The sequence below is a fragment of the Melospiza melodia genome, chromosome 23, assembly GCF_035770615.1.
Source record: "Melospiza melodia melodia isolate bMelMel2 chromosome 23, bMelMel2.pri, whole genome shotgun sequence".
Taxonomy (NCBI): Eukaryota; Metazoa; Chordata; class Aves; order Passeriformes; family Passerellidae; genus Melospiza; species Melospiza melodia.
In genome coordinates, this window is record NC_086216.1 from 11245375 (window position 1) to 11270615 (window position 25241).

A 25241-nucleotide genomic window follows, 5' to 3' on the forward strand; every position below is an offset into this window, starting at 1 on the left:
ATCCTAGAAACCAAAGGAGAAGGAAATCTTCAGTGTACAGGGATTTGCAGATTAACTATGCCTAAAGTTGCATGGAAAGAAAAAAAAAGAACAAAAAACTCAGCTGGATGAAACTTGGTGAGAGTCAACACACACCAACCTTGTGTTCTGACCGTGACCAATTTATTTCATTCTGATGTAACCCCAAATTTCCACTACAGCACAGAGACCTCCTTTTATAAAAGGCTGTGAAGTATAGGACATGCAAAATGCAATACAATAGTGGGGAGAGGTTGGATTTTCTTCTGTTTTTTTTTTTTTTTTTTGAAACAGATTTAAAATACAGGAAACTGAAATGTGGCACAAACATCACAACTTCCATGCATTGCCTTCACGTGTCTTCCTTTGTTGTGCTGGCACACTCTGGACTTCAGCATTGAGTTCAAGTCATTCTTGGGAAGAGCAGGAAGTTCACACTTCTTCAAATTTCAGAGTAATATTAAGGCTGAAATGCATGGGGTACACTTTTCCTTCATCTTCCAGAGCACCACCAGTTGGTTCACTTCAAGCTGTGTTAAGCTTCCAGCTCAAATGCCAGCCCGAGTTTGTGACCTCCAGCAGTGAAATTCTTGCCATCAATCAAGCCTGAGAGTGTCAGCTTTACACCTGCAAAAGCAAATCATGAGAACCATCAAACACTGAGACAGAGCCCTGTGCAGTGCTCTGTTCCTCACAGGAACTGTGTACATACACATCCTTTACTTCTGAGTCTGCATAAACACTTCCAGCTCCTTTGTTCATCTCTTCTGTTCTTAAGACAAGAGTGAATTAAACCACAGTGCAGTAATTAACACTATTTACTTATCTGCAGTGAGAGTTACCTACCAGGTCGGAGGGTATGAGTGTAACCAATTCCAATGAGGCTGGCATTGTTCACTTTGGCCTACAAGAAATAAAATCACAATATTTATACACTGAATAGTTAAATATGCATACAGAAGTGTCCCAGTGCCCTGAGGAGGGGGGCTATGCATTAACACAATTCAGCTACTTTTACACCAACCTCTAAGTTTCACTCTTCCCTTTCTCAGGAGTTTCCATCTTAAACAAATGGTAGCCCTACAGCAATTCTGCCTACACAGAATGCCCTGCTCTTCTTCACTGCCTCCTCTATTGTGTCTTTACATCCTTTAAATACTCACTACAGTCCTCAGAGCCTGTTCACATCACTCAAGAGTGATTTTTATTCTAATTACCCAGAAATACATGAATATGCAAATATGCAATCCTGTTTTTGCATTGCTACATTTTGAGCTCTTTACATTTAATTTTGGTTCAATGGTCCTGGAACTAATTGTTGTTTTGAAACATAAATGCTTGTTACTTCAGTTCTTAGTGTTAAAACACTCACATGTCAGCTGACTTTCAAGGGTTAACTCACTGTTCAGAGAGGGCTGAACTTCCATCATTGTAACCATAATATGCTTTTACACATTATGGATTTCAGAATTAAAAGGACACGGTGTCCTTTCACTACCTTTCAAAATATATTTTGCAGCACACAATTCCAAGCACGCTGGTCAGACAATTTCACTATGGACAAAATTACATTTAGGAATTCTTTTCCCCAATAATTTCCCCAAATGTGATGATGTGAGGTCCCAATTTAAATCTGAACCACAACAGAAGCCACAGTTTGCAATCCACCATACTTCCACAGTAACCAGTTAAACCAAGTGCTTCATAACACGAATTTTCAGCGTTTAGGGGAGCTTGAAATACAAAATTCTTACCGCAACAGAAGACTTTTCATCCAGCTGGTACCTGCCAGCAATCCCAAAGCGTGTGTTGTTACTGCCAGCAGTCCATGCCAGATTCACTGATGTCTCAACCTTATTGGTAACCTTCTGATAAATAGAGCCACCAAACTCAGTGCCATCGTTCCTGTGGGTGACAGAGCAAGTGTGTCAAGCCTGGCTTTGTTCAGTAACTCCTCAGATTAACCCCTCCCACAATCATTTGATTAGGAGATAATGATATCCTCTAAAATTAACCAAGAAATCCAATACTTCCCAAGCCCAAGCTCACTATTTCACTACTACAGCTGGAGTTGGCAGACTGCTGCTCCTATTTTTCTACACAAAACATATTTTGCTCTCAGAATGGAACAGGAGTTTCCAACAGCCACAGACCTACAGTTTGAGGTTCTGAGAAAAAATAAAATCAAAAATCCACCCAGTAAGTGCAGTAACACACAAAGGAGACTTCAGGTATGGGAATGAGGAGACTGAAAATGAAAACCATGTTGTTTAAATGTACCATTACAATTGTTTAAATGTACCATCTCCATCTCAGGCATCTGAATGCCAAGACTACAGCCTGGCAGGGATGACAGCTGGAAACAAACAATGCCACAGCTGCCTTTCTCCTTCATTTGGCCATTTCTGAGGGAGAAACTCTGTTTGATTGAGAGGGGGAGAAGGTACAGGAGTTTAATTGCAGGCTTTTTTTGTCTTGTGCCATTACAGAAGTTAAAGCTCACAGCTTTTAATTACAAATTACCATCAAGGGCCTTTGCATCACCATCTCAGACACACAAACCCCACAATTACTCTGAAAGGTGTTGAGACAGCCAAGAGATGGGAAGTTGTCCCTATTTTAGTTTTCTGGAAATGAAAACACTGCATATAAATTAATTAGAAACAAATCAGCATTCCCTTCCCTTCACCCACCTTTGACCTAAGGCCATTACTGCTGATTATGACTGTAGGTTTGGCTGCTGGGATGTTTTTCCAGGCTCAGGTAATACTCACATGTTGCATGACTTGTGAGGGTTCCTCAGGGTGAGAGGTAGATGAGAATCTTGCTTCATGATCAGAAGGCTGGATTTATTGATTTATGATATATATTGCATTAAGACTATACTAACAGGAATAGAGAGAAAAGCTGCAGAAGCTGCTAAGCTAAGAATAGAATAGAATCTAAAAACAAGAGAGCTCTCTGTCAATCTGTTCCAGAGAGCTTGGTCCTGTGATTGGCCCTTAATTGTAAACATGGAACATGAGCCAATCACAGGTGCACCTGCTGCATTCCACATCAGCAGGTCATTACTGTTTACATTCTCTTTCTGAGGCCTCAGCTTCCCAGAGGAGGAAAAAATCCTAAAAGAAAGGATTTTTATCAAAGAATGCCCGTGACACTTACACATTAGTGTGCAGCTGAAAGTCTTCTGCCTTATAGCCCAAGGCAAAGTTCCTTTGTGTGATCTTGTACTTGGCTGTATCAAAAGCTGTCTGGTAGCCAGCCAGCCACCCTTCATAGCCCACCACTGCCCAGCCATACACGGTTGGCCCGGAGAGATCGATGTCTACGCTGCAGCCCACGTGGACATAATCTCTTTTGTAGGTGGTCTTCAACTTCCCACTCTTCTTCCTGCAGAAACATGAATTTTTACCCACAGGAGTAAACAAGTGTGTGTAAGGAATGTAGATTTATTTTAATATTTATGTCCCTTAAGGGCAGTTAATGAAAGTGCTGTATTCCCTGCTCAAGGCACAGGATAAGGATAATGGTGCTGTGTATTTGCACTTTTCCTTTTACCACCTCCAACTCCAAACAATCCTCAAGAAGCAAAAGACAAAATTGTTTCTCCTTAATGCTTTAAAACCCATCTGGTTTCTAATTTTTTTTTTCTCTGTGAGTGTAATGAGTTATGGCATCAATAGTTTATTTCAGGAGCATCCATAAACCTGCAGCAAGAGCTGTCAATGAATTTTTGTGTTTATCTCCACTGCTCCTTCCTTGTGCATTCCTTGCTTTCCTTTCTTCACTGTCCTCTACCAAAACCAGATTTCTTCATCCCCCAGACATCATTCCCTTCCTCTGCCTCTTCCTGGCCCTCTTGTGACACTTCTTCCTCTCTCCTGTTGATTTTGCTACCAATTCAAACACAACTACAACAAAACTTCAGCATCTCCTTAATTCTCCCCCCAACCTCATTTCTCTTGGCAGAACACTTGTGCTGCCAGTTGCCCACACCTAGGCCTGGGGTCTCATTTTTGATTTAGTTTCTAATTCCTCATATCCAAGCAATATTTCAAACTCAAGAGTCTTCTGACAGGCTCTCCCCTCAATAAATTAGCACCAATCCTGATTTGCAAAGCAGTCTCAATCTCTGTGCATTATTCAGACATAAACTCCCCTCCTTTGCTCTGCTGCTTACCAAATTTAAATATATTGAATTGAGAAAGATAAGAAAGAAAGAATTGAGAAAAACAACCAAGTGCTATTCCACTGCCCATTCTGCCTCCTCATTCAACTGTGCACAGACATCATCTGGCCAAAAGCATCAGCAAAAATAAAAAAATTTAGTTTGCTGATTTGACAGCCTTAGGACTATCAAAACATGAAGATCTAGTTGTTTAAGGGGAGTTAGAGATTAGTACCTACTGCAAAATGATAAATTTGCCACTGGCCAAAAAGCTGAAGAATTCTTGCAAGCAGAAAGAATAATTTAATACTTATTAATTAAAGAGAAAGAATTAATTCTCTAATTCCTTCTGAGTTAAGTATTACACACTGCCTGCAGAAGATTCTACAGTGATTGCAGAATCTTCTCCAATAAATGCTGAGCTTTTACCCAATGAGCAAAGTTGTAAAATCCGTGTAAAATCCGAGTTGTATGAGTCCAACCAAAGTATTTTTAGAAGTTCTGGGAAATTCTAGCAGTCTGCAGATAAAGGTAACAGAAAATGTTTACCCTGTGTTTGGTACAAATGTAGTGTCAAGAGCCACCTTCACCCCTTCAACCATCTGCAAAGAAAAATACACATCTGCTCAAAAATCAGCTGAAACAGAATTTCTTATATTCCACTACTAGAACTCCCTGTTTAAACAGAAAACAAAATAGAACTAGAATGTCTCCCTCGTGATTTCCAATGAAATCTGATAAAGGATTAAAACAGGATCTTTTCTTCCCACAAGGAACCTTTTAACAGCACAGACTTTGTAAAAACCTCCTGGTTTTACATATAGGAAGTTGACACATCTAGTGCTGGCAACAAGAGAATTATTCACAGAATTATGACAGAAAGAAAACTATTCATGTTTCCTTATTCTTTAGAGTTCAAACAGTCCACAAAATAGCTCAAAAATCTCTCTCATAATCCACATACTGTGTTTTCAGAGTGCTGCATGCTAGCACCCCTTTGTGTAAGCAGTGCCAAGCTGCAAACATTCAACCTTACAAAATATATTCAATCTCAAGGCAGCCAAATTTGAGTTCTTATACATTAAAGCATTTAAAATCATGAGACCTGTCTTTGGTTTCATAAAATTATCAGACCTGTCTTTGGTTTCATAAAATTATGAGATCTGTCTTTGGTTTCATAAAATTATGAGATCTGTCTTTGGTTTCATAAAATTTTCAGACCTGTCTTTGGTTTCATAAAATTATGAGATCTGTCTTTGGTTTCATAAAATTATCAGCCCTGTCTTTGGTTTCATAAAATTATCAGCCCTGTCTTTGGTTTTTTTTGGCTGCCTGGCTGCAGCAGTGACAGTTCTACATAGTTAGGTTCATTCAACAATGTTCATTCCACACACCTGTAACTGCAGTAATTGCACCTCAAAATAATTTTCTAGCCACCCCCCACTCCCAGCCTATGTGTTCTGCAAATACATCTTTTAATACTTGAGATATTTTTGTGCAATTTTCATTCTCCATTTGTGCATTTTCTTCTCATTTCCGGAGAATGAAATGAGGCGAACAGAATATTTCTGTTCATCTCAATACCATCTCCTACCAGCTGCAGAAACATTTCCAAAGCATTTACTCATTCTTACTTTATTCTCGACACAAATTTCTGTTCCCAATGTGTTGTCTGTGTTCCACTTCTGAGTGAATGTAAGTCCATGGCATTTGTCCTTGTATTTGGTCTCTAGACTGCCCGAAGCCTTGCCCGTGTCCGTGTTGGAAGAACCGACTGCATTGAATTCCTGCCAAGAGCACAACAAACACCACACAATCACCAAACTGCTTCAGCAAGAATCACTGAGGCCAATTCTTGTGGGAATGGCCCCTACAGAGATCAAACCTTGGCATTATTAGCACCATGCATCAACCAAGCTAAACACAGGGTCACGAGTTTTAGCAGTCTCACACCCTTTTGACAGAACCCTCAAAATCATCATCCTCCTCTTCCCTATCCCCACCTAAAATAATTTCTTTTGTGTCACAAAATTTTGTGCATCCCTGTCCTGAACATTTCTTTTATTGAGGTGCACTGACAGAGCCTTGGGACTTGCCCAGCTTGGCCAAAGCTGTTACACACAGACCTGACACCTTCATTCACTCCTCCTCGTGGGATTTTGATTACTTGCTACCCCCATCTTAACCTCACCACACTTTTCCCCAAGCTTATGCATCAAAAATCCTTTTTCTGACCTCCACTACCAAAATGGCTGTTATTTCAACAATTCACAATTTGCTCTGTACCTTCACTGTGACTCTATACACCCAGATATAAAAAGATATTTGCTTGGGATACAATTCCTGGATTTTTCTTCACAATCTCCTATAATTGTGAAGAAAAATCCAGGATTATTATAATTATTATATTATAAATATTATATTATTTACAATATTATTATAAATATTATAATATTTATAAAAATAATTGCCTTTATCATCTTACTAGTACTGTCCCAATTGTGGATGAAAAAGCATCTGTTGCAGTCCTGGAAATCTGCTCCCCATTAGGAAAAGCAATGCTAAATTCAAGTTAGGTGAATAGGAAAAAAAGTATTTTGTCACATTTCTCTGAACATCTTGGGTGTTTCTGGATTGTATAATTTCCCCTCCCTGTGTTTCAGCAGTGAAAATGTTTTCTGGAGAACTGCTGCACCCCAACATTGTGGTTCCCCCTACCATTTATGCTATTTTCATTTAGACTCTTATTATGCTGTGGTGATGACTTTAAACAACTTCTCTTTCATTCCCTCAGCCAGCAACTCTACTTCAGAAGTTAAGTCACCTCTAAATTTCAGACCTTTTCTCCTTCACAGTATCAGAAACCTGACCTGAGCACCTTGATCTGTCAGGCTGCTCCTTCACTCAGCAGTGTCATGGAACCAAGCACTTGGAATTTTGTGTAACATCTATTTTGTTACATGCTATTCGGTCAATTCCTCACACACCTGAGCTTCCTGTTATTTAGTGGACTTAAATCTCAATATTGCATCTCTCCTGGAATAGCTCAAGAGAGAATCTACTCAGTGCTCCATGCACAGCTGAGTACTGCATTGCCACAGCAGTGAGCTCAAGGTACATTAATTTGGTTTTAGGAAGCATCTGAGAGCTTCTCTCATTTGTTACCTCTCCAATATTTCCCTTGAAGGAAGATAAATAATCTGTCATTAATTTACAAGTTTTGTCTCTCTTGAAGTTTAGGAGATGGATCCATTGCCAACATATCCAAGCTTTGGAACCCTGACTTTCCAGATCCTTCTCGTTCCAGGATTGTATTCCTGGATGTATATTTGACAATTCTGGTCTTTGCAGAGCATAAAAGGGTACAAAGATTGTCTTTAAATGGTTGTGAAGTGCTAGGGAGCCAGGGGACACTCCTTACACACAGTTTGGGGCATTGAGGGATGCTGCTGGGGCAGGAGGAGACATTTACTTAAAATAATGCACTACTGCAACAGCATAATAATAAATATAATGTGTTGTTATTATTATAACACATCTAGCAGCTACCAAAACATGTGACAGAAGTCAGGATGTGTTAAGACTACTTTAAAACATAATTTCTATACAGTGTTCTAATGCCACTTCCACAAATTCAGTGTAAAGAAGTCTCAAACCTGCATCAGAATTCAGAAATAACTTTCTTCTAATCTTAGAAAACTGATTAAAAAGCTTGGTTTCTTTCTCAGATCAAGTAAAGGACAGGTTGTAAACATTAATCTCAGAGCCAAAGGAAATAAAACCCCTGCATTGTCCAAAAAAGCCAAAGCATTCTGTCAGGCATCAAGAACTCAATCTGCCTCTGGAAGCAGACACCACAGACAGACAGAAGTCTGCTGCCATCAGTCTTTATCTGTGTAAACTAGAACACCTCACCCAACCATGATTTCTTGGAGTTTTTGTAGCTGAAAAATCCAACTCATTCTGGCTCCATGTCACACAGCAGCCTGCAGCAGCAGTTAAGCACAGCTCCTCACTGAATTCCCTCCAGCTCATGGTGCCTGGCATCTACAGGAATGCCAAGCACTCAGCAGGCAAAACCACTTGCAATCTATGAAAGTGATAATCAACACACACTATCACTGTGGTTTGCTAAGTCCACAGGAAAAAAACCCAAATCTGAGGTACTGTTAGTATCCATGTATGAATTAGATCTCACACTTTGTTCCTAACTTCATCTCCATCCCCAAAACTCTGTTTTTGTTGCATCAGAATCACTAATAAGCTCAAAACATGAAGCAACAGACAACTGTACCAAAATTATATCTAGTTTTCCTTCTTGTTTTCCATTTCTTGTTTCCCCTCTTGCTGTTTTTACGTGTTGTAAAAGATTGCAAATGGTTTTCCATGCGTGGATCATACAGATCTAGGGCTCTGGACACAGCCAAACTGTGCAACATGAATAACAACACAACCAAAAACAATTCATCAGTTTACAAATGATTTAGTATGCAGCACAAAAAGCCTTGTCAGATAAAGCAATAAAGAGGCAACATGTCAAAACAGTCACCATTCTTACCAACTGGATAAACATCCCAAGAAAATTGCATGGAAAAGAAAAAGCCCATTTTAGAACTTCATACAGTTGTTCATGTTCCATCACAATCAGAAGACAGCATAATTAACTATCAGCATTTTGTCTGAGAATCAAAAATCCCAGCCTGGAAAACTGTCTTTAAAGAGATGTCAGTAAGCAGCAGCAATAGTGTGGAGACCACATAATTCCATGTGCCCACACATTCCTGGTGCACAATGCAAGTAACCATCAAAAGCTCAATTGAGACAGAATATAGTAATACAGAAATAAGGATTTACACCATTTGCACGATAAGAATGCAAGAGGAGGGAGCTCAGGCAAATACAGCCACAAAACAGGCTGAGAAACAACTCATCTTACCAATGAGAACAGCACTGAGCTGTAGGTAAGACAGGCAGAACTCAGAGACAGTGTAAGAAAAATATTATCTAGTAGATAATGCATGCCTGTGGTTAAAATCAAAATTATCACACCCATTCCTGGTTTTGAAATTGCAAGGAAGCTCCACTTCTCCATCATTAAAATGAGGATCACAGGATATTCTTGTTACTTGAAATGCTAAAGCTTATTCAAGCTCTCAAATATAGGATACTGCAGGACTGTTTCCAGTTTTCATTTAATTCAGTTCAATTTAATTAAGTCTTGAATTTTAAGCACAGTGGAAATGAGTGAAAACACAGTTAAGTTAAACTCCAGTGCTTACTTGTCCATTGACTTTTTGGGTAAAAGTCACTCAGGACTAAAATTCTTATTAAAACTAATAACTGCAGGGAAATCCATTCATAAATAGAAATGAGAGCTATGTAAGGTGAAGAAACTCATGGTTGGGATGTGCCAATGGAACAGGCAGGAAATAACAACAAGGTGTGTGGAAATTCTTGCATGCCACAGGGAAAAATTACTGCTCCATCAACTTCATGCTATTGTAGAAATATCTCAGTTAGCTGTGAGCTTTAAAATGAGAAATGAAAGAGAGAAGCAACACCTGCTACTGAGTTCTAACACTTGTTACCAGCTCAGGAATTTGTCCTTCCATTGCTGTGCTGGTGATGGTTCATGTCCCCAGTACTTACCACCCCACTGGAAGACTTGGTCTTCAACTCTAACTTGACCATTCCAAATCCTGAAAATAAAACAGCACACAGCACCTGTTTCATTGACAGATACAAACAAGGCTTATTCCCAACACACCCAAAGAATGCCAGGCAGGGGATTCTGAACTGACCTGAAACAGCTTTTATGTTTAAACAGTTGTTGAACATATTGAGGGTTACGAGAAGGATGACTGAAGGAGTTGTGACAACTCAAAGTAAGTTTTCTCATAATTTATATATATAATTTATAGTCATAACAGACACCAAACATCAAATACCTTCACTTTCTGTAGCTACCTGCAGTCTGGCACCCATCAATACATTTAACCATCTCTTCTGATTTACTTAATTTACATTTTATTCATGATTTCAGGGCAGGAAATTTTTCTTCTCCTCTACTCCATGATTTCAACTCCAAAATATTTCAACTTATTTCAATCAGTGCCATGTACAGAGGTGTTACTGCTTTCTTCCTTTTCTGTCTGCTCTGAATCCAGGGAAATATCTGGCCCTTGCACTAAGTAGAAAAGTTTGAAGTAACTCACTTTAAATCAGGGAAATTGAGTTAATTTTTAGCAAAGCCTGAACTCCAGGGTGGGAGAGACCAGACCACAGTGCATTTTAGGGATTTTGGGATACAAATGAAATCTTTATTGCACACCAACTCAGATTAAAAAGATCAACACTTTCTAGTACTATTTCCAGAAAAGGGACAAATGCAAATACTGTGAAAATATCTGCATTCCAGCTTTAATGTTAAGCTATTCTGATTAACATAAAGGTCATTCTTCCTCAGGAACCTGTTACTGCCACAGCAATCTATATCAGTATTTCTGATTTAATGACTCTAAATAGAAAAATCAGAAGGTAAAAAAAGGAGGCAGCATTTTTCAGTCTGTTCTGGAGGGCATATTAAAGTCAAACTTGTAATCTTCCCCTCAAACTCTCTGCCACTGCAGCACTATCATAACACACGTGCAAAATTCAGAATAGAAAGGGGCTGGATGCTCCAGGGCTCTGCTGGGAAGGTTTTAGGGAAGCTCTGAACCATCCTCATGCCACTCACCATATCCCTTGTTGAAAACATCCCTGGCAGACTTTCCCAAGTCGCTGTATGATGGTGGGCAAGCCATTGGATCTGAAACACATAATTTATAACCATAATAAGGAAGCTGCAAGAACCTGAGCATAAAATCTAAAATACATTCAAAACATTAATTAACATCTATGAGTAGCAGTCTCTGAGAATGTCACCAACACGGAACTGTCAGATCTTTGGAGAATGTTCATCAAAGTCATCGTTGCTGCTTTGTCCAAAACAAGCTTTGATTTAAAGAATTTATAAAAGTCAATCTTTATTTATAATCACTGAACTCCAGCTATTAAATTCCACTAAATGCTGGCCTCACAGTCTTACACTGCAAAAAGAACTCATGAGAGCCTCATTGCTGCTCTGATAATGAGGAAACATTGCTTTTGTGATAACACCCATTCTGAAAGGGACCTGGAGTGGCAAACAACATCAACACTCAACAATTCCACAGGAAAACAGGTGTCACTTCCATCTGCACTTATACTTCACAAAAAGCTTTTTCAGAGATGTGAAAAATATAAAAGAGATCTCTGTATACTGTCCAGTAGCCATCAGTGAGTATTTCAGCACTGTGCACACAGAACAGCAAAAACTAAATTTCCTAATATTGTTACAACTACATGGGAGAACATAGCTCAAAAGGATGGGCATGTAATATTGCAGTGTAGATGATTTATTAGCCACCAAAATTTAGGGGTTTTGCATCAGAAAACCCACAGTAAAGAAGTAGGCAAACTCTTCCCCAGTGGAAAATTAGTCTTCCTCTTTTCAAATAAGTTTGCATAAATGTAAAGGCACACCTGCTCCAAAAAAGGTATAGAAGATGCTCCATTCATTTGATTTTAAGGACAACTCTTTGTCATCCAAAAAGGTGACATTTAGGATTTCTGATGTTGGGCGTTGCAGAGAAAAATATGAACAAATGCGTCAGCAGTAGGAATGGCAATCTCTTGTGTTTATACCTCATTTTAATAAGGCTATTGAGAAAAATTGTAAGCCTGTTCACTCTCTAACAGTATGCAGGTATGCATACTGCATATGCATGCTGTGTGTTCTATGTGTTTAAATGTGTTCGTTAAATTTTACGCAAGCATTTAGATGGTATTAAAAAAAGAGAGATTCTCGAAGTCAGCCCATACTGAAACACACAAATTCTTTTCTGTGAACAAGCAGCTCTACTTGGACAACAGACTTGAGCTCGGTTTCACAACTCCTAACATTAATTCTGAATGGTAACAGGTGACGAAGCACAGCGTGAAGCGGTGAACACAAGAACACCCGCATCGCTCTGAGGGATAAGTGTAAAAAACCAAAACCGTCCAAAAAACCAAACCAAACAATGAATCCCTGCACGAGCAGTGCCAACACCCGTGCGGGCGGGCTCCCGCTCCCTGAGGGCTGCGGCGGGGCCCGGCCGCGCGCACCGCGCGTCCCTTTGGCGGCGGGGCCGGCGGGGCGGCGGCTGCGCGGCCCCGGGAGCGCGAGCGCCGCGCCCGCCCGGCTCTGCCCGCGTTACGCAACGGGTAACGGAGCCTCCGCCGGCCCCCGTGCCGGCGCCGTGGCAACACTCGCTGCCAGCCGCCTCAGGAGTTCGTGCCTCCCGGCTGACATAACCGGAGCAGCCGGCAAGAGCCCCGGCCGCGCGGTCTCACACAGAGAGAACCGGCCGCGCATCCCGGGGCCGCCCCTTGGGCAGCGTGTGGGCCCGTGGGTGAGGAATTGCCGCCGCAGCGAGCGGCCGGCGCCCGCTCGGGCCTCCCGCAAGGTGACTCCCGCCTCCGCCTCGGTGAGGCGCAGAGGACAGCGGCGGGCTGCAGGCGGCCAGCGCCGCGAGGCCCGGCCCCACCCGGCCCGGCCCTGAGCCCCGCCGCTACCTGCCGCCCGCGCTGCCTCCGGTACGGCTCTCGGCGCCCCCACGTCCGCATGCGCGGCGCCGGCGCTGCGCACGCGCCCGGGCTGCGGCCCCGCCCACCCCCGCGCGGCCCCGCCCCGCCCCGCCCAGTGCGCGCGGCCGAGGCGCGGCGGGAGCGCGCCCGGGGCTGCCGCAAGCGGAGCCGGTGCCGGCGGTACCGAGCGGCGCTTCTAGGGATGGAGGAGACCCGCGGAGGTGTTCAGTGCCTGCCAGAGCCGGTATGGGACTCCAGCGGGCGCTAACGGTCCCCTCAAACCCTTCACCTACTGTGAAAAATGAGTATTTTATGATTGGCTCTATATAATATAATATATATATAATACAGCATAATATATATAATATATATAATACATAGTATAAAAACATAGTATATAATATATATTTATTATATATAATATATATTATACACAATGTTATGTATATATAATATATATGTATATATACTGTATATATGTATATATATGTGTGTATATAATATATATATAATATATATAATACAGCATAATATATATAATATATAATACATAATATATATACTACATAATATATATAATATATACTACATACTATATCTATTATATATAATATATATTATATACAATATTATGTATATAATATTTATGTACACATAATATATATGTATAGATATGTGTATATATAATATATATGTGTATATATAATATATAATATATACAATATTATGAATGTCATATATATAATATATATTATATATATTATATATATCTATTATATATAATAGATATAATACAGCAAAACTTTCTAACATAACACACATATGTGTTCTCTTATAAAGTTATGCAGTAATAATTTTCTCAAGTATTGTGTTAATTATAGTTTTAGGTTATAAACAATGTTAAAATAGAAATTATGATTATGCTATGTAATATACTTTTTTTTATAGCAAGGACTCAGCCTGTCAGAGCCAGTATGAGACTCCAGCAGGCACTAAAGGTGCTCTCAAACCCTTCACCCACTGTGAAAAATGAGCATTTTATGAGTGGCTTTTTGCAAATATTAAAATTAATATTGTATGTGTTGTGTTTCTGTGCCCGGGAAACATTTGTGAACATGGTAAACATGTGTTACTGCCTTTTGATCTTCTAAAATTCCAGCAAATAAAACAAAGACCACATATACAGCAAAATAATCAAAGACCACTACACATTCATGATGGACTATTCAATTTGTTTATTCCCACTGATAACTGAAGAAAATACTAAATATATCACCTATGTATGTATTTTTACAATGAGGCATCAAAATACTTTACATAGCACCAATTTCTTGTTTTCTTCCATACTACTGCATGCATTAGCACTGGGGAACATTCCCAGAAAATAAAATTAAAACTCCTGACAAGAAAAATGGAAGAAATTCAATGGGTAAGTAAGAGCATCAGTAATGTCCATTACTAAGATTGATCAACTCCCCTTGTATAAGTTGAAAATGGAATTGTTCTGCAGGCTTAAATGAAATGAAAATAAGACAAAATATTCAAATGCAGCACCAGCAATAAATTCCATGGTCATGCTGTGTAAATCATGGAAGTAGTTACTACTTTGAACATTTTTAAGTTAAACAACAGAATCCCTGTCCCAAATACCACCAGTAATGCATTATTGAAGAGACCTTGTCTCACATCCAAAATACTCATTACCTTTCCCAACAATTAAAGGGGAGGTGTAAAATAAGATTTGACAGGTTTGCATATAAAAAAGGGCAGACTGAATCTGCAGGAGTGGTAGCAATGCATAAATTAATCAGACCAAACCAAAAGAAACACAGAGCACTGCAATCAATATTACAACATGTCTAGGGACAAAATTCACAATTCACATGTAACAGGAGAATGGCCACCTTAGCATGGAGCCCATACTGAAAGATTTTAGAAGGACAAACTCATCATGAGCTTCAGCACTGCACCAAGACACCTACCACAGGTGTGAGGAGACAGAGAATAGTTAAAAATGGTACTTTTCAGGAGTGCTTCATGATACTCAGCATTTTTTCATTCTGGTATCTACATAAATATGAGATACAAAGAGAGATGCTGGGTGCCCCATCCCTGGAAACATTCAAGGGCAGACTGGACTCTAAGTAATCTTCCCTAGTCAAAGATGGGGCTCTAAGCAATGTTCTCCAGTCAGAGATAGCCCTGTTCATGGCAGGGGGACTGGACAAAATGACATTTAGGGGTTCCTACCAGCTCAAATTATTCTGTGACTACACAAAAGTGAAATCTCACAGGATTTATCTGCACAACACATTCTGTTCTGTTCAAGTGCCATGGACTTGCTTTAGACACCAGTAACAGAGAGTTTTTCAAGTAACGTTCAAGGTAAGACTATGCACTTTCACATCTTTGTAGAAGCTATGAAAATCTCTCTGTTGGCTCTATAATAACAAGCAGTTTGTTATTCACTCCGGTCCTTTGGCTCTCGGTATTTCCACTGGATATAATCAAAAATGTCTTTTTCACATTCCACAGGCAGGGCCTCTCCAGCAACTCCTGCAAGCAAATGACACAGGATATCTGAAAGGTGGAAAAGTCTGTACCATTCAGAAATGGCCAAATGCATGGCAAGACTAAGACAAAACTGGTAAAAAAAAACCTGAAGAAACCACCCAGAACAAAATTTTCATAGTGTTTACATGCTGATTCTTATTAATATCAAAGGAAATAATGAATTAACTTTGGGCCATGTGGTTATGCAGGTAAATAAATTTATAATTGTGTGTGGGTTTATACAGACAACCCTCCTCCAAAGCAAAGCAACTAAAGGACATGATATACCCTGTGAGAAGAGGAGGAAACCAAAAAAGTGCTGTGCACAGCACAGAAAAAAATAGATCTTTAAATCACTAAGACTTTAAGTAGATTAGGAGGCCCAAAGAGATAACCTTGTGTAAGCAGGCTGCACCTTCTTGCTGTAATGGTGCCCAATATCAAAAAGGACACTGTGAAAAATTCCACAAAACATTGCATTTATCAGAAATACTTCCAAAAAACAATTGCAACCAATTGAAGGACACCACACAAAATGCATAACTTGGAAAGTAGGGAGAGTAGGGAGAGTAGAGAGAGTAGAGAGAGCAGAGAGAGTAGAGAGAGTAGAAAGAGTAGGGAGAGTAGGGAGAGCAGAAAGGAGTAGAAAGGAGTAGAAAGGAGTAGAAAGGAGTAGAAAGGAGTAGAAAGAGTAAGAGTAGGGAGAGCAGGGAGAGTAGGGAGAGCAGAAAGGAGTAGAAAGAGTAGGAAGGAGTAGGAAGGAGCAGAAAGGAGTAGAAAGGAGGCTCTGTGCAAGAACTCAGACTGACCAGTAACACCCAAGCGACGTATTGTGTACTCATTGATGGTGAAACCCATCTCCAGGGCATGAGCTCTCATGTTCTTATTGAATATATCACTGCCTGTGAAATACAGCACACCACAGTAATACTGATCTTTTGGGATAAGCCTAGAAGGAAAAGGAAAAGGGAAGACTTAGAACAAATATAATTTAAAAATTCAGTATTCAGACATGTGTAGGTTTACTCTGTGCTCATGTGTGTACATCCTGCAGCTCTGTACATTTAATTTTCCCACAAACCAGATGCACAAGTGGAAGGAACTGCATATGAAAGGAAGGTTCAGCCTATCTACCCTTCCCCAGAAGATACTGGTGTAACTACCTGGTTATGGTGCTTGCACTCCTGCACAGAATCAGTGTCAAAGCAGGATGATAAAATAGGACACAATTCTGATATTCTATCAGAATATCATGATTTGAAGCACAGCATTATTGCTGATAACCTGTTGTAATTGCTGGCAGTTGTCCAGTGGCTGCCACATTTCAAAGGCATTAGAAAAATAGTAAATGGCCATGTTATGAGCACAGAAGTAGATATCTGAATGAAAATTTTATGCAAATGCCTCCTCTGTGGCAGACAGCTGAACTAGGGGGGTTTGGTGCATGTACCTGATATCAATCCTGCGGTGTGGATAAGCTGTTCCATCCTCTTTATCTGGCAGCTGGCAGACACCCTGTGAGGAAATAAGGCAGGAGACAAATTCAGATGAAATACAACAGATTTGAGAACCATCTTTACCTCCCCACCCCTAAAAAACCTCTAAACAATCCTCAGCCATCCTGGAAAGCAAAGTTAAATCCCTGCTGAATTGAATAAATATTTTACTGGAACAGCCAGATATCAGAATACAGTGAATCACTATTTTACACTGTTGTGAGAACTGTTCAGTGTAACATATAACTGCTGCTTAAATTTTTATTGCACCAGGAAAAATCCTCATTTCCTGTCATTATTATCAGGCTTTTCAGTATGCACAAATATCAGCAGGTTCAGAAAATAAAAAAAGCCCTGCACTGTCAGCATGGGATCTAAAAAATTCAAGTTTTTGTAATTCATTACTTGCTTTAGGCATCCCACATAATCTCTATTATATCCTAGGTCTAGTAGCTTATCCATTAAATCTGTTCTGCAGCAAAACTGACACAAAAGGAGACAAAATGATACATTAGACAAAATCAGGTAAACATAGTTTTGAGATCAAAGCTAAATGTTTCCAAGATCCTGAGGACAATTACAGAAATGGTCACTGGTGCAACTGAAGAAGTGATGTTGTGCTGAGGTCCCAGGATAAAATTGACATTATGTGATGAAGGTTGTGTCAGCAGGGTTCAGAACTACACAAATATCTGTGCATTTATTTTCTAATAAACGCTGTGTATTTATATAATAATATTTAATAATAATAATAATAGTACTGTGTATTAAACTTTCTAATACTGAAATCTCACCCATAAGAATTACCTGCAGGAAATTCTTATGAGGTGCAAGCAGAATTAAAAAAACAAACCCACATCACCCCCAGCTCCAGCAGCACAAGGAATTGTATTCATCCTGACTTCTGTCAGGAAAATAAATCCCCCCACAACATCCTGCACCACCAAAAAAGCTCTTACCATGAATTTGGTGTCCCCTTTAGACAGCATATCTGTGATAAAGTGGACTTTTTCCAGCTGTTCTACAACTTTATGCAAAAGTTTTGACTGGGAACAATGGTAAGAAAGAAGAAATTACTTCACAAATAACAAGAATATCTTACCTATATTTACTAGATAGAGGCTCCAATAAGTACAGGACATCATTATAATTATGTGTACTACTCTACATGAAATTTGACCCAAATGGAAAAAAATGTAACAAAAATAATGAGAAAAAGCTGATAAAATTACAGTTGTGCAAGATAAAAACAATTTCCACCAATATCGAGATTGCCTTTAGTTGGAAATGACAAATTTAATTCAGCTTTTAAACAACAAATCTATAGAAGGAACATAAGAAAAAAATAAACAACACTGTCATTAATACTGCTTCAGAGTTGGTCCCAAAAGATTCCAAGGGCAGCAGGACAGTCTCCTATCAGCTAAATTACTTTGGTAGCCAAAATAAAGAAATAATCAGACTACCTTTAATCCAGCTAGCTTTACAGTTCTGCATTGTTAAAGCACAGGAATTCAAAGGGTGGGGGGGAATATGTGTGACAGGAAGAAGGAGAGAAGGGTAAAAATAAACATATTGACTAATTCTGCAAGAGAAACACAACATAATACAATGATCTGAGAAAGAATTGTAACTCCTCAAAATAAACAGGGCATTCCAAGGGAAAATTTCAATATTTTAGTAAATATAAAACCACAAAAAGCTGCAATACAAGTCTGAGACTGTATGCAATGTACAGTTCTGATCTGTGGCATCTGAGAAAAGCACCTGTTTGGTTGATTCTGATGTGAAACTGGGATGGGTCAGGAGAACATCCATGTCACCACTTGACTCTGCACCTGGGCAAGAAAGAAGCAAAGAAAAATTCAATATACTAATATTGCTGAACATACATCTTACCTCTTGTAAACATGATTTTCTAGCAGGGAATGTCACTATTAGAGACATTAGCAAAACAAAAAATAATCCTAAAGTAAACGAATTTTGTTCTTTCATCAAAAGTTTATATTCTCCATACATAAGAAAATATCCAAGAATTTCTTGCTGTACTCTACAGCAATGAAGTGAAAATGTTGGTAATGTAAAAACAAAGGAAAGAATTCATGTTACAAGATATTGCTCTTTATGGGGGAAGGATGGAGAAGCAAGGATTTATTCTGGTGTCTCATCACTGAACTAGCTAGACAAGACAATACCAACAGGAAAGGCCAGGTTCCAGCACAGTCTGTCAAGAAGAACAACACACACAGTAACTTGTCTTTTTGTTATCCCAAAATAAAGAAAACAAGATCACAGAGTACCAACCTCGCCTAAAACTGCCACACACTGTAGCAATATAGCTTGGGTCCAGTTTCTCTATCTCTTTGAGCACAATTTCCTATGTGAAAAGGAAAGAAATGTGTTTAGAAGTGGTCAGTCATTCACTGGCCATCACTACATCACATTCTTAACAATGAGATTTTTTTTACCTGCATTTGCAGCATTTCTTCCCTCGGGATTCTTTTCTCAAAATCTTCAAAGTATCTGCAAATATAAAAATAGAGGTACCTGAAAGAGTGGTAGGGGCAGCATCTTAAAATTTTAGTCAATTAAATGTATAGCAGAGGAAAGAATACTAACTAACACTACTGTCACATCACAAAAAGCTCCTCTCATTAAACATCTTAGCAATCTTGCAAGGTGACAGTAAAAACTCACAGCTGTGAGTTTGACAATGCTCAGAACGTGGTTTCAGTATTTCCACTGGACACAAAGAGCTGCTGTGAGGTGGGAGAGGTATTACCACATAAATAAATGTTTAATGTTTACACAGCCCTCTGAAAATGTTCCTGACAAGACTCAGCCCACCAGCAAGCAGATTCCCCATTGGAAGGAGATAAATGGAAGCTCTCAACTCAAATACAGCTCCAGATATATTTGCCTTCACTGTAAAACTCAAATTGTCAGCAAGCTGCTGGATTGTGGAGAAAAAGAGGGCAAGTGAAACATTTTTGGCTTTATTTGGTTCACCTGCAGCTTCTGACAAGCACAGCTATAGTTCCTCCAAAACCACCACAGCAAAGACACTCAACAAACAGCACTGAAGCTGATGAATACTGAGGGACAAACACAACGTTCTCAAGTTCAGACATGCAAAGGTTACCTTGTTCACAGCACATAAAAAACCAGCCTGGGCCACTTTTATGCAGATTGTGAAGAAACAACTCCACAACCTTGCTAAAGTGATTCTCCACAAGCTAACTGAGGCAGTCACTTGATATTAACTTCCCAAGCCTTCGAATCCAAATGCAACAAAAGCTCTAAATAACTGCTGAAAGGCAGAATGTAGAGCACAGAGAGACCCTTACTCAGCCTGAGTAACCTCACATTACACCCTGGTGTCTGAAGGAGGAGAGAACCTTACTCAGCCTGAGTAACCTCACATTACACCCTGGTGTCTGAAGGAGGAGAGAACCTTACTCAGCCTGTGTAACCTTACATTACACCCTGGTGTCTGAAGGAGGAGAGAAACTTACTCAGCCTGTGTAACCTCACATTACACCCTGGTGTCTGAAGGAGGAGAGAACCTTACTCAGCCTGTGTAACCTCACATTACACCCTGGTGTCTGAAGGAGTCACTAGAAACACCAAGCACTTGTACCCAAGAAAGCTTACTTCAACCCAATTCGCTGGTGATGGGTCAGCTTGTGCTCAATTTTTCTTAGATCTAGAAAAAAAAATTCAAACAAAATAATTAACCGAGGAGTAAACATCTTACAGTAAGTTTCTATCAATGCAAAGATGATGCACATAAAGAGAATGCAACCTCAAAGGAGGGAATTTCAAATTACCCACATAGCAGCTGATAGGATGCACAGAGCATTTCCAACAAGATTTAACAGACCACCAAAAAGCCAAAATCCTTGTTTCCTTCCATGTAACCTGCATGTACTTTACTTTATATGAAAATATATGTATGAAATATGTATACATATGAATATATGCATGAAATATGTATATATAGGAATATAAGCATGAAACATGTATATGTATGAAACATGTCTATATAGGAATATATGTATGAAATATGTCTATATATGAATATATGCATGAAATATGTATATATGTGAATATATGCATGAAATATGTATATATATGGATATATGTATGAAACATGTATATATATGAATATTTGTATGAAACATGTATATATATGAAACATGTCTATATATAGATATATGCATGAAACATGTACATATATATGAATATATGTATGAAATATGTATATACATGAATATATGCATGAAATATGTCTATATATGAATATATGTATGAAATATGTCTATATATGAAACATGTCTATATATGAATATATGTATGAAATATGTCTATATATGAATATATGCATGAAATATGTATATATATGAATATATGCATGAAATATGTATATATAGGAATATAAGCATGAAACATGTATATGTATGAAACATGTCTATATAGGAATATATGTATGAAATATGTCTATATATGAATATATGCATGAAATATGTATATATGTGAATATATGCATGAAATATGTATATATATGGATATATGTATGAAACATGTATATATATGAATATTTGTATGAAACATGTATATATATGAAACATGTCTATATATAGATATATGCATGAAACATGTACATATATATGAATATATGTATGAAATATGTATATACATGAATATATGCATGAAATATGTCTATATATGAATATATGTATGAAATATGTCTATATATGAAACATGTCTATATATGAATATATGTATGAAATATGTCTATATATGAATATATGCATGAAATATGTATATATATGAATATATGTATGAAATATGTCTATATATGAAACATGTCTATATATGAATAAATGCATGAAATATGTATATATATGAATATTTGTATGAAATGCCTTAAGCCTGTGCACCAGCTTTAGCATTTTACACACCCTCCTCAAAGCCTAGGGCATATTTGTTAAAAATACCACTGTGGAAGAGGCAGCTTGACAGAAAAAGAAATTATTGGAGTGTGAAGCAAGGCCTCATATTCACACTTACCTTCTAAAGTCTTAATTCCTTCCTCAACAAACTTCCTGGCAGCAGCAGGACTGCAAAGAGACAAGGGAATCTGGCATCAGGAACAGCAAGAACCTTACAACACCAAACAGGACATTATTTATAAGTGTGGGTTGTTTTTTTAAGACTGAGGTTGCTTGCTTGTGATGCTTACATCTTTTCAGCACGCTCATTTTCAGTTAATGCTTTTGGTCAGCAGAGATCCAAAGCTTGGCCTGCACATTTTTTAGCATTGATATAACTATACAGTGATGTATAATTGTAGGAAATTACAAAAAGTGACAGCAAACAGGCAATATTGCTTCAATATTGCAATACCAAATGCATGATAACATTGCAGCAGAGTTCTCATGGGCTTTTTAAGTTTGTTTAAGTTTTTGTTTTGTTGTCTCCTTCAAGGCTCTGCTTCTCCTTTTACAGAAACCTTGAAGTCAGAGTCTCACTTCCACAGTTCCATTCTTGACCCACACCTCTCTCTTTCCCCTCTCAGGAAGATTCCCACTCATACTCCTCAACCACAGAGTCTGGAATTCATCATTCTCCACCCTTTTGTCTCATTCAATCCCATAATCACAACTACAGTGTGTCAGTGTGGGCATTACATCAGCAGCTCAGGCTCATTCCCTTCATTATGTGCAATCATCCAAATTCTGCTCATAATTCCATCAAATGAACAGGAGAAAGGAAAAAAAAAAAGTCCTAAAAACACCCCAAGAAACTTTTACCCAATGCCAGTGACTCGTGTCAGGAAATTGATAGAAGAGCTTGTATCATCCTGCCGAATCTACAAAACCAAAACAGTGAAATAAACAAACAAAACGAAACCTTAAGAAGATAAAAGAGCTCAGTCAGACTCTGGTTTAGAGGTTCACTACAAAACAGCACCAAGCCTTACAATAATGCCACATGTAACTAGCCTGGAAACCCCCAACTGGCCATGCTAAAGTGAGCAGGATTAAAGCACAAACTCCAGAGCCTTCCAGCAAGATCTCCACTTCTGACAGAAGACCTGCACATGCTGATTATGTAAGCTAAAATATTTTAATAAATAGACAGTTTTGAGGCTTCTCAATCCTTGATTTCTACTTATCATACCACCACTCCTAAGAGTCTCCAGAGACAACAGAAATGTGCAGAGCACACAGACTAGTTTGCAAGTTATCAAAAAAAGCAGCTGTTGAGAAATACAGAACAGGAGAAAGACACTCACCTTTTCCAATTTACGTAGCTTTCCAGTGGATAAGAACTCATCTATCTTTTCAGCTATTTTAGCACCCACTCCATCCTAAATATTGGGGGGTGAGTACAAACAAGTTAACTCAAAAATCACTTAAAGTCATTACATGTGGGAAGCAAGGAAAACTCCCTAGAATTTAAGAGTCTAGAAAGAACTATGGGGCACCCAAGACCACAATAAAATATTGGAGCATAAAAGAACACAAGAATTCAAGGGTACAACATAAATGGCATAAACACTGTAATGCAAGGGTTATATCAAGTTTATACAGCAATAAGTTTGAACAAGGCTTTGACTCTTACTGCTCAAGACCTCCGAATTAATAAAGGAGTGAAAGCAAAGGGGAAAGACATTTTTACAGGCAGAGGCTCAGACGGGATGCCCAGTTCCAGCTCTGGAACCCCCACAGCGGCCACACCCGGTCCGTGTCCCCAAACTCTGACTGGGGTAGCGGAAAGAGGCGCTGGGAGAAGCGAGGCTGCCCCCAAGGCTTCCAGGAACCCCGAGCACCTCATCCCCACTCCGGCTGTCCCCAAAGCTTTCCGGGAACCCTGAACACCTCATCCCTGCTCTGGCTGCACCCCATCCTTCCCCCAGGAATTCCTGGCACCTCATCCTCGCTCCCCAGGAGCCTTATCCCTGCCCTGGCTGCCCCCACGCTTCCCAGGAATTCCCAGTACCCCATCCCCACTCCGGCTGCCCCCCATTCTTCCCAGGAACCCCCGGCACCTCATCCCTGCTCCAGCTGCCTCCACGTTCCCCAAGACCCTCAGCACCTCATCCACGTTCCCCAGGAACCCCGGGCACCTCATCCCCAGCTCCAACTGCCCCCAATGCTCCCCAGGAACACCCGGCACCTCATCCCTGTTCCCTAGGAACCCCGAGCACCTCATCCCTGCTCCAACTGCCCCCAACACTTCCCAGGAACCCCAGGCACTTCATCCTTGCTCCCCAGGAACCCCCGGCACCTCGTCCCCCGCTCCATCTGCCCCCACGCTTCCCAGGAGCTCCGGGCACCTCATCCCCGCTCCGGCTGCCCAGCTCCTCCCGGGGCAGCCCACACACACGAGCACTTACCAGCTTCTTGGCTTCAGCCCCACTCTGTATCTTGCTGGGATACCGAGATATGACCGAGGCCGCTTTCCTGCGGAGCGGTGCCGGTCAGCGCCCGGAACGGGCTGGAGCCCGGCACGGGGCACGGCGTGAGGGGAAGGGAGCGGTACCTGTACGCGTTGTACTTGTGGATGGCCCGGTTCACGTTGCGCTCGTAGTTGGCGAGCTCTGCGGGAGAACCGCGGTGAGAGCAGCCGAGCCGCGGCCCTTCCCACCCCCAGACCCGAGCGAGCGCGCACACCTACCGATGAGGAAATCGGTGATGCCTTCGTTGAGGCTCTCCTGGGGAGCTTTGCGCTTGCTCATGGCCGGCACCGGCACCGGCACCGGCACCGGCACGGAGCGGCCGCCGGGGCTGCGGGCAGCGATGGCACCGAGGCGCTTCCGGCAGTGGCGTCACGGCGCGTCCGGTGCCGGGGGCGGGCGGGGCCGCGGGTGTGGAGAACGCCAATCGCTTGTTTTTAAAATGTTAAAAGTTTAATAGTAATAAAAAAGTTTAATAGTAATGAAAATGTGCTTCCGGCTGTGGCGTCACGGCGCGTCCGGTCCCGGTGCGCGGGCGGGGAACGCTCCTGCTCGGCCCGCAGGCCCCCTTGCTTTAGGCCTTTCTTTTTTTATAATAAATGCTGAAATCACTTTAGGACCGGCATCCCGTTCCCGTTTTTAACATGTCTACCTCGCATATCTGAGATTTTTGGCCAGTCTGCTTCAGCGGTGCTGTTCCAGGCTGAATCAGCAGCTATGGTCTAATGCCGGAGCAACCCAGTTTCAAAATACCAGAATGCCGAGTTCCACAATAGCAAAGTAATCTAGTTTTACAATACCAGAATATCAAGCTCCAAAATACCGCCACACACCCAGTCTGTAACACATCCTCTTCCTTTTCCCCAGTAATCAATGGGTCAGCTTTCCA

The 25241-nt window shown here is 40.4% G+C and overlaps 2 protein-coding genes across 2 annotated transcripts; both read right to left on the reverse strand.

The window, feature by feature from the left end:
- Nucleotides 1–140: 140 nt before the first annotated feature.
- Nucleotides 141–12899, reverse strand: VDAC3 (voltage dependent anion channel 3). Its single transcript, XM_063175360.1, has 9 exons — nucleotides 12827–12899; nucleotides 10926–10997; nucleotides 9839–9888; nucleotides 5824–5976; nucleotides 4739–4791; nucleotides 3184–3411; nucleotides 1773–1923; nucleotides 865–922; nucleotides 141–645 (listed from the first exon to the last, which is right to left on the reverse strand). The coding sequence occupies exons 2-9, from the start codon at nucleotides 10990–10992 to the stop codon at nucleotides 554–556; spliced, it is 852 nt and encodes a 283-aa protein (XP_063031430.1). The 5' UTR covers nucleotides 10993–10997; nucleotides 12827–12899; the 3' UTR covers nucleotides 141–553.
- A 1154-nt stretch (nucleotides 12900–14053) lies between these two features.
- On the reverse strand, nucleotides 14054–24702 carry POLB (DNA polymerase beta). The gene is made up of 14 exons (XM_063175178.1): nucleotides 24574–24702; nucleotides 24439–24496; nucleotides 24293–24359; nucleotides 23189–23263; nucleotides 22704–22762; nucleotides 21961–22010; nucleotides 20542–20593; nucleotides 19356–19410; nucleotides 19192–19264; nucleotides 18655–18725; nucleotides 17847–17933; nucleotides 16842–16906; nucleotides 16201–16340; nucleotides 14054–15394 (listed from the first exon to the last, which is right to left on the reverse strand). The coding sequence occupies exons 1-14, from the start codon at nucleotides 24632–24634 to the stop codon at nucleotides 15300–15302; spliced, it is 1008 nt and encodes a 335-aa protein (XP_063031248.1). The 5' UTR covers nucleotides 24635–24702; the 3' UTR covers nucleotides 14054–15299.
- Nucleotides 24703–25241: the final 539 nt, after the last annotated feature.

Bases quoted from the DNA above. Each gene is read 5' to 3' on its own strand.
- VDAC3 (XM_063175360.1), bottom strand. From the start codon at position 10,992: ATGGCTTGCCCACCATCATACAGCGACTTGGGAAAGTCTGCCAGGGAT. The intron at 1,924-3,183 runs GTAAGTGTCACG...TGTCACCCACAG, and splicing joins TTTCAGCTGCACACTAATGT to GAACGATGGCACTGAGTTTG. The intron at 923-1,772 runs GTAAGAATTTTG...TATTTCTTGTAG, and splicing joins ATGAAAAGTCTTCTGTTGCG to GCCAAAGTGAACAATGCCAG.
- POLB (XM_063175178.1), bottom strand. From the start codon at position 24,634: ATGAGCAAGCGCAAAGCTCCCCAGGAGAGCCTCAACGAAGGCATCACC. The intron at 23,264-24,292 runs GTAAGTGCTCGT...CCCAATATTTAG, and splicing joins GGGCTGAAGCCAAGAAGCTG to GATGGAGTGGGTGCTAAAAT. The intron at 19,411-20,541 runs GTAAGCTTTCTT...TTATATTTGCAG, and splicing joins CACCAGCGAATTGGGTTGAA to ATACTTTGAAGATTTTGAGA.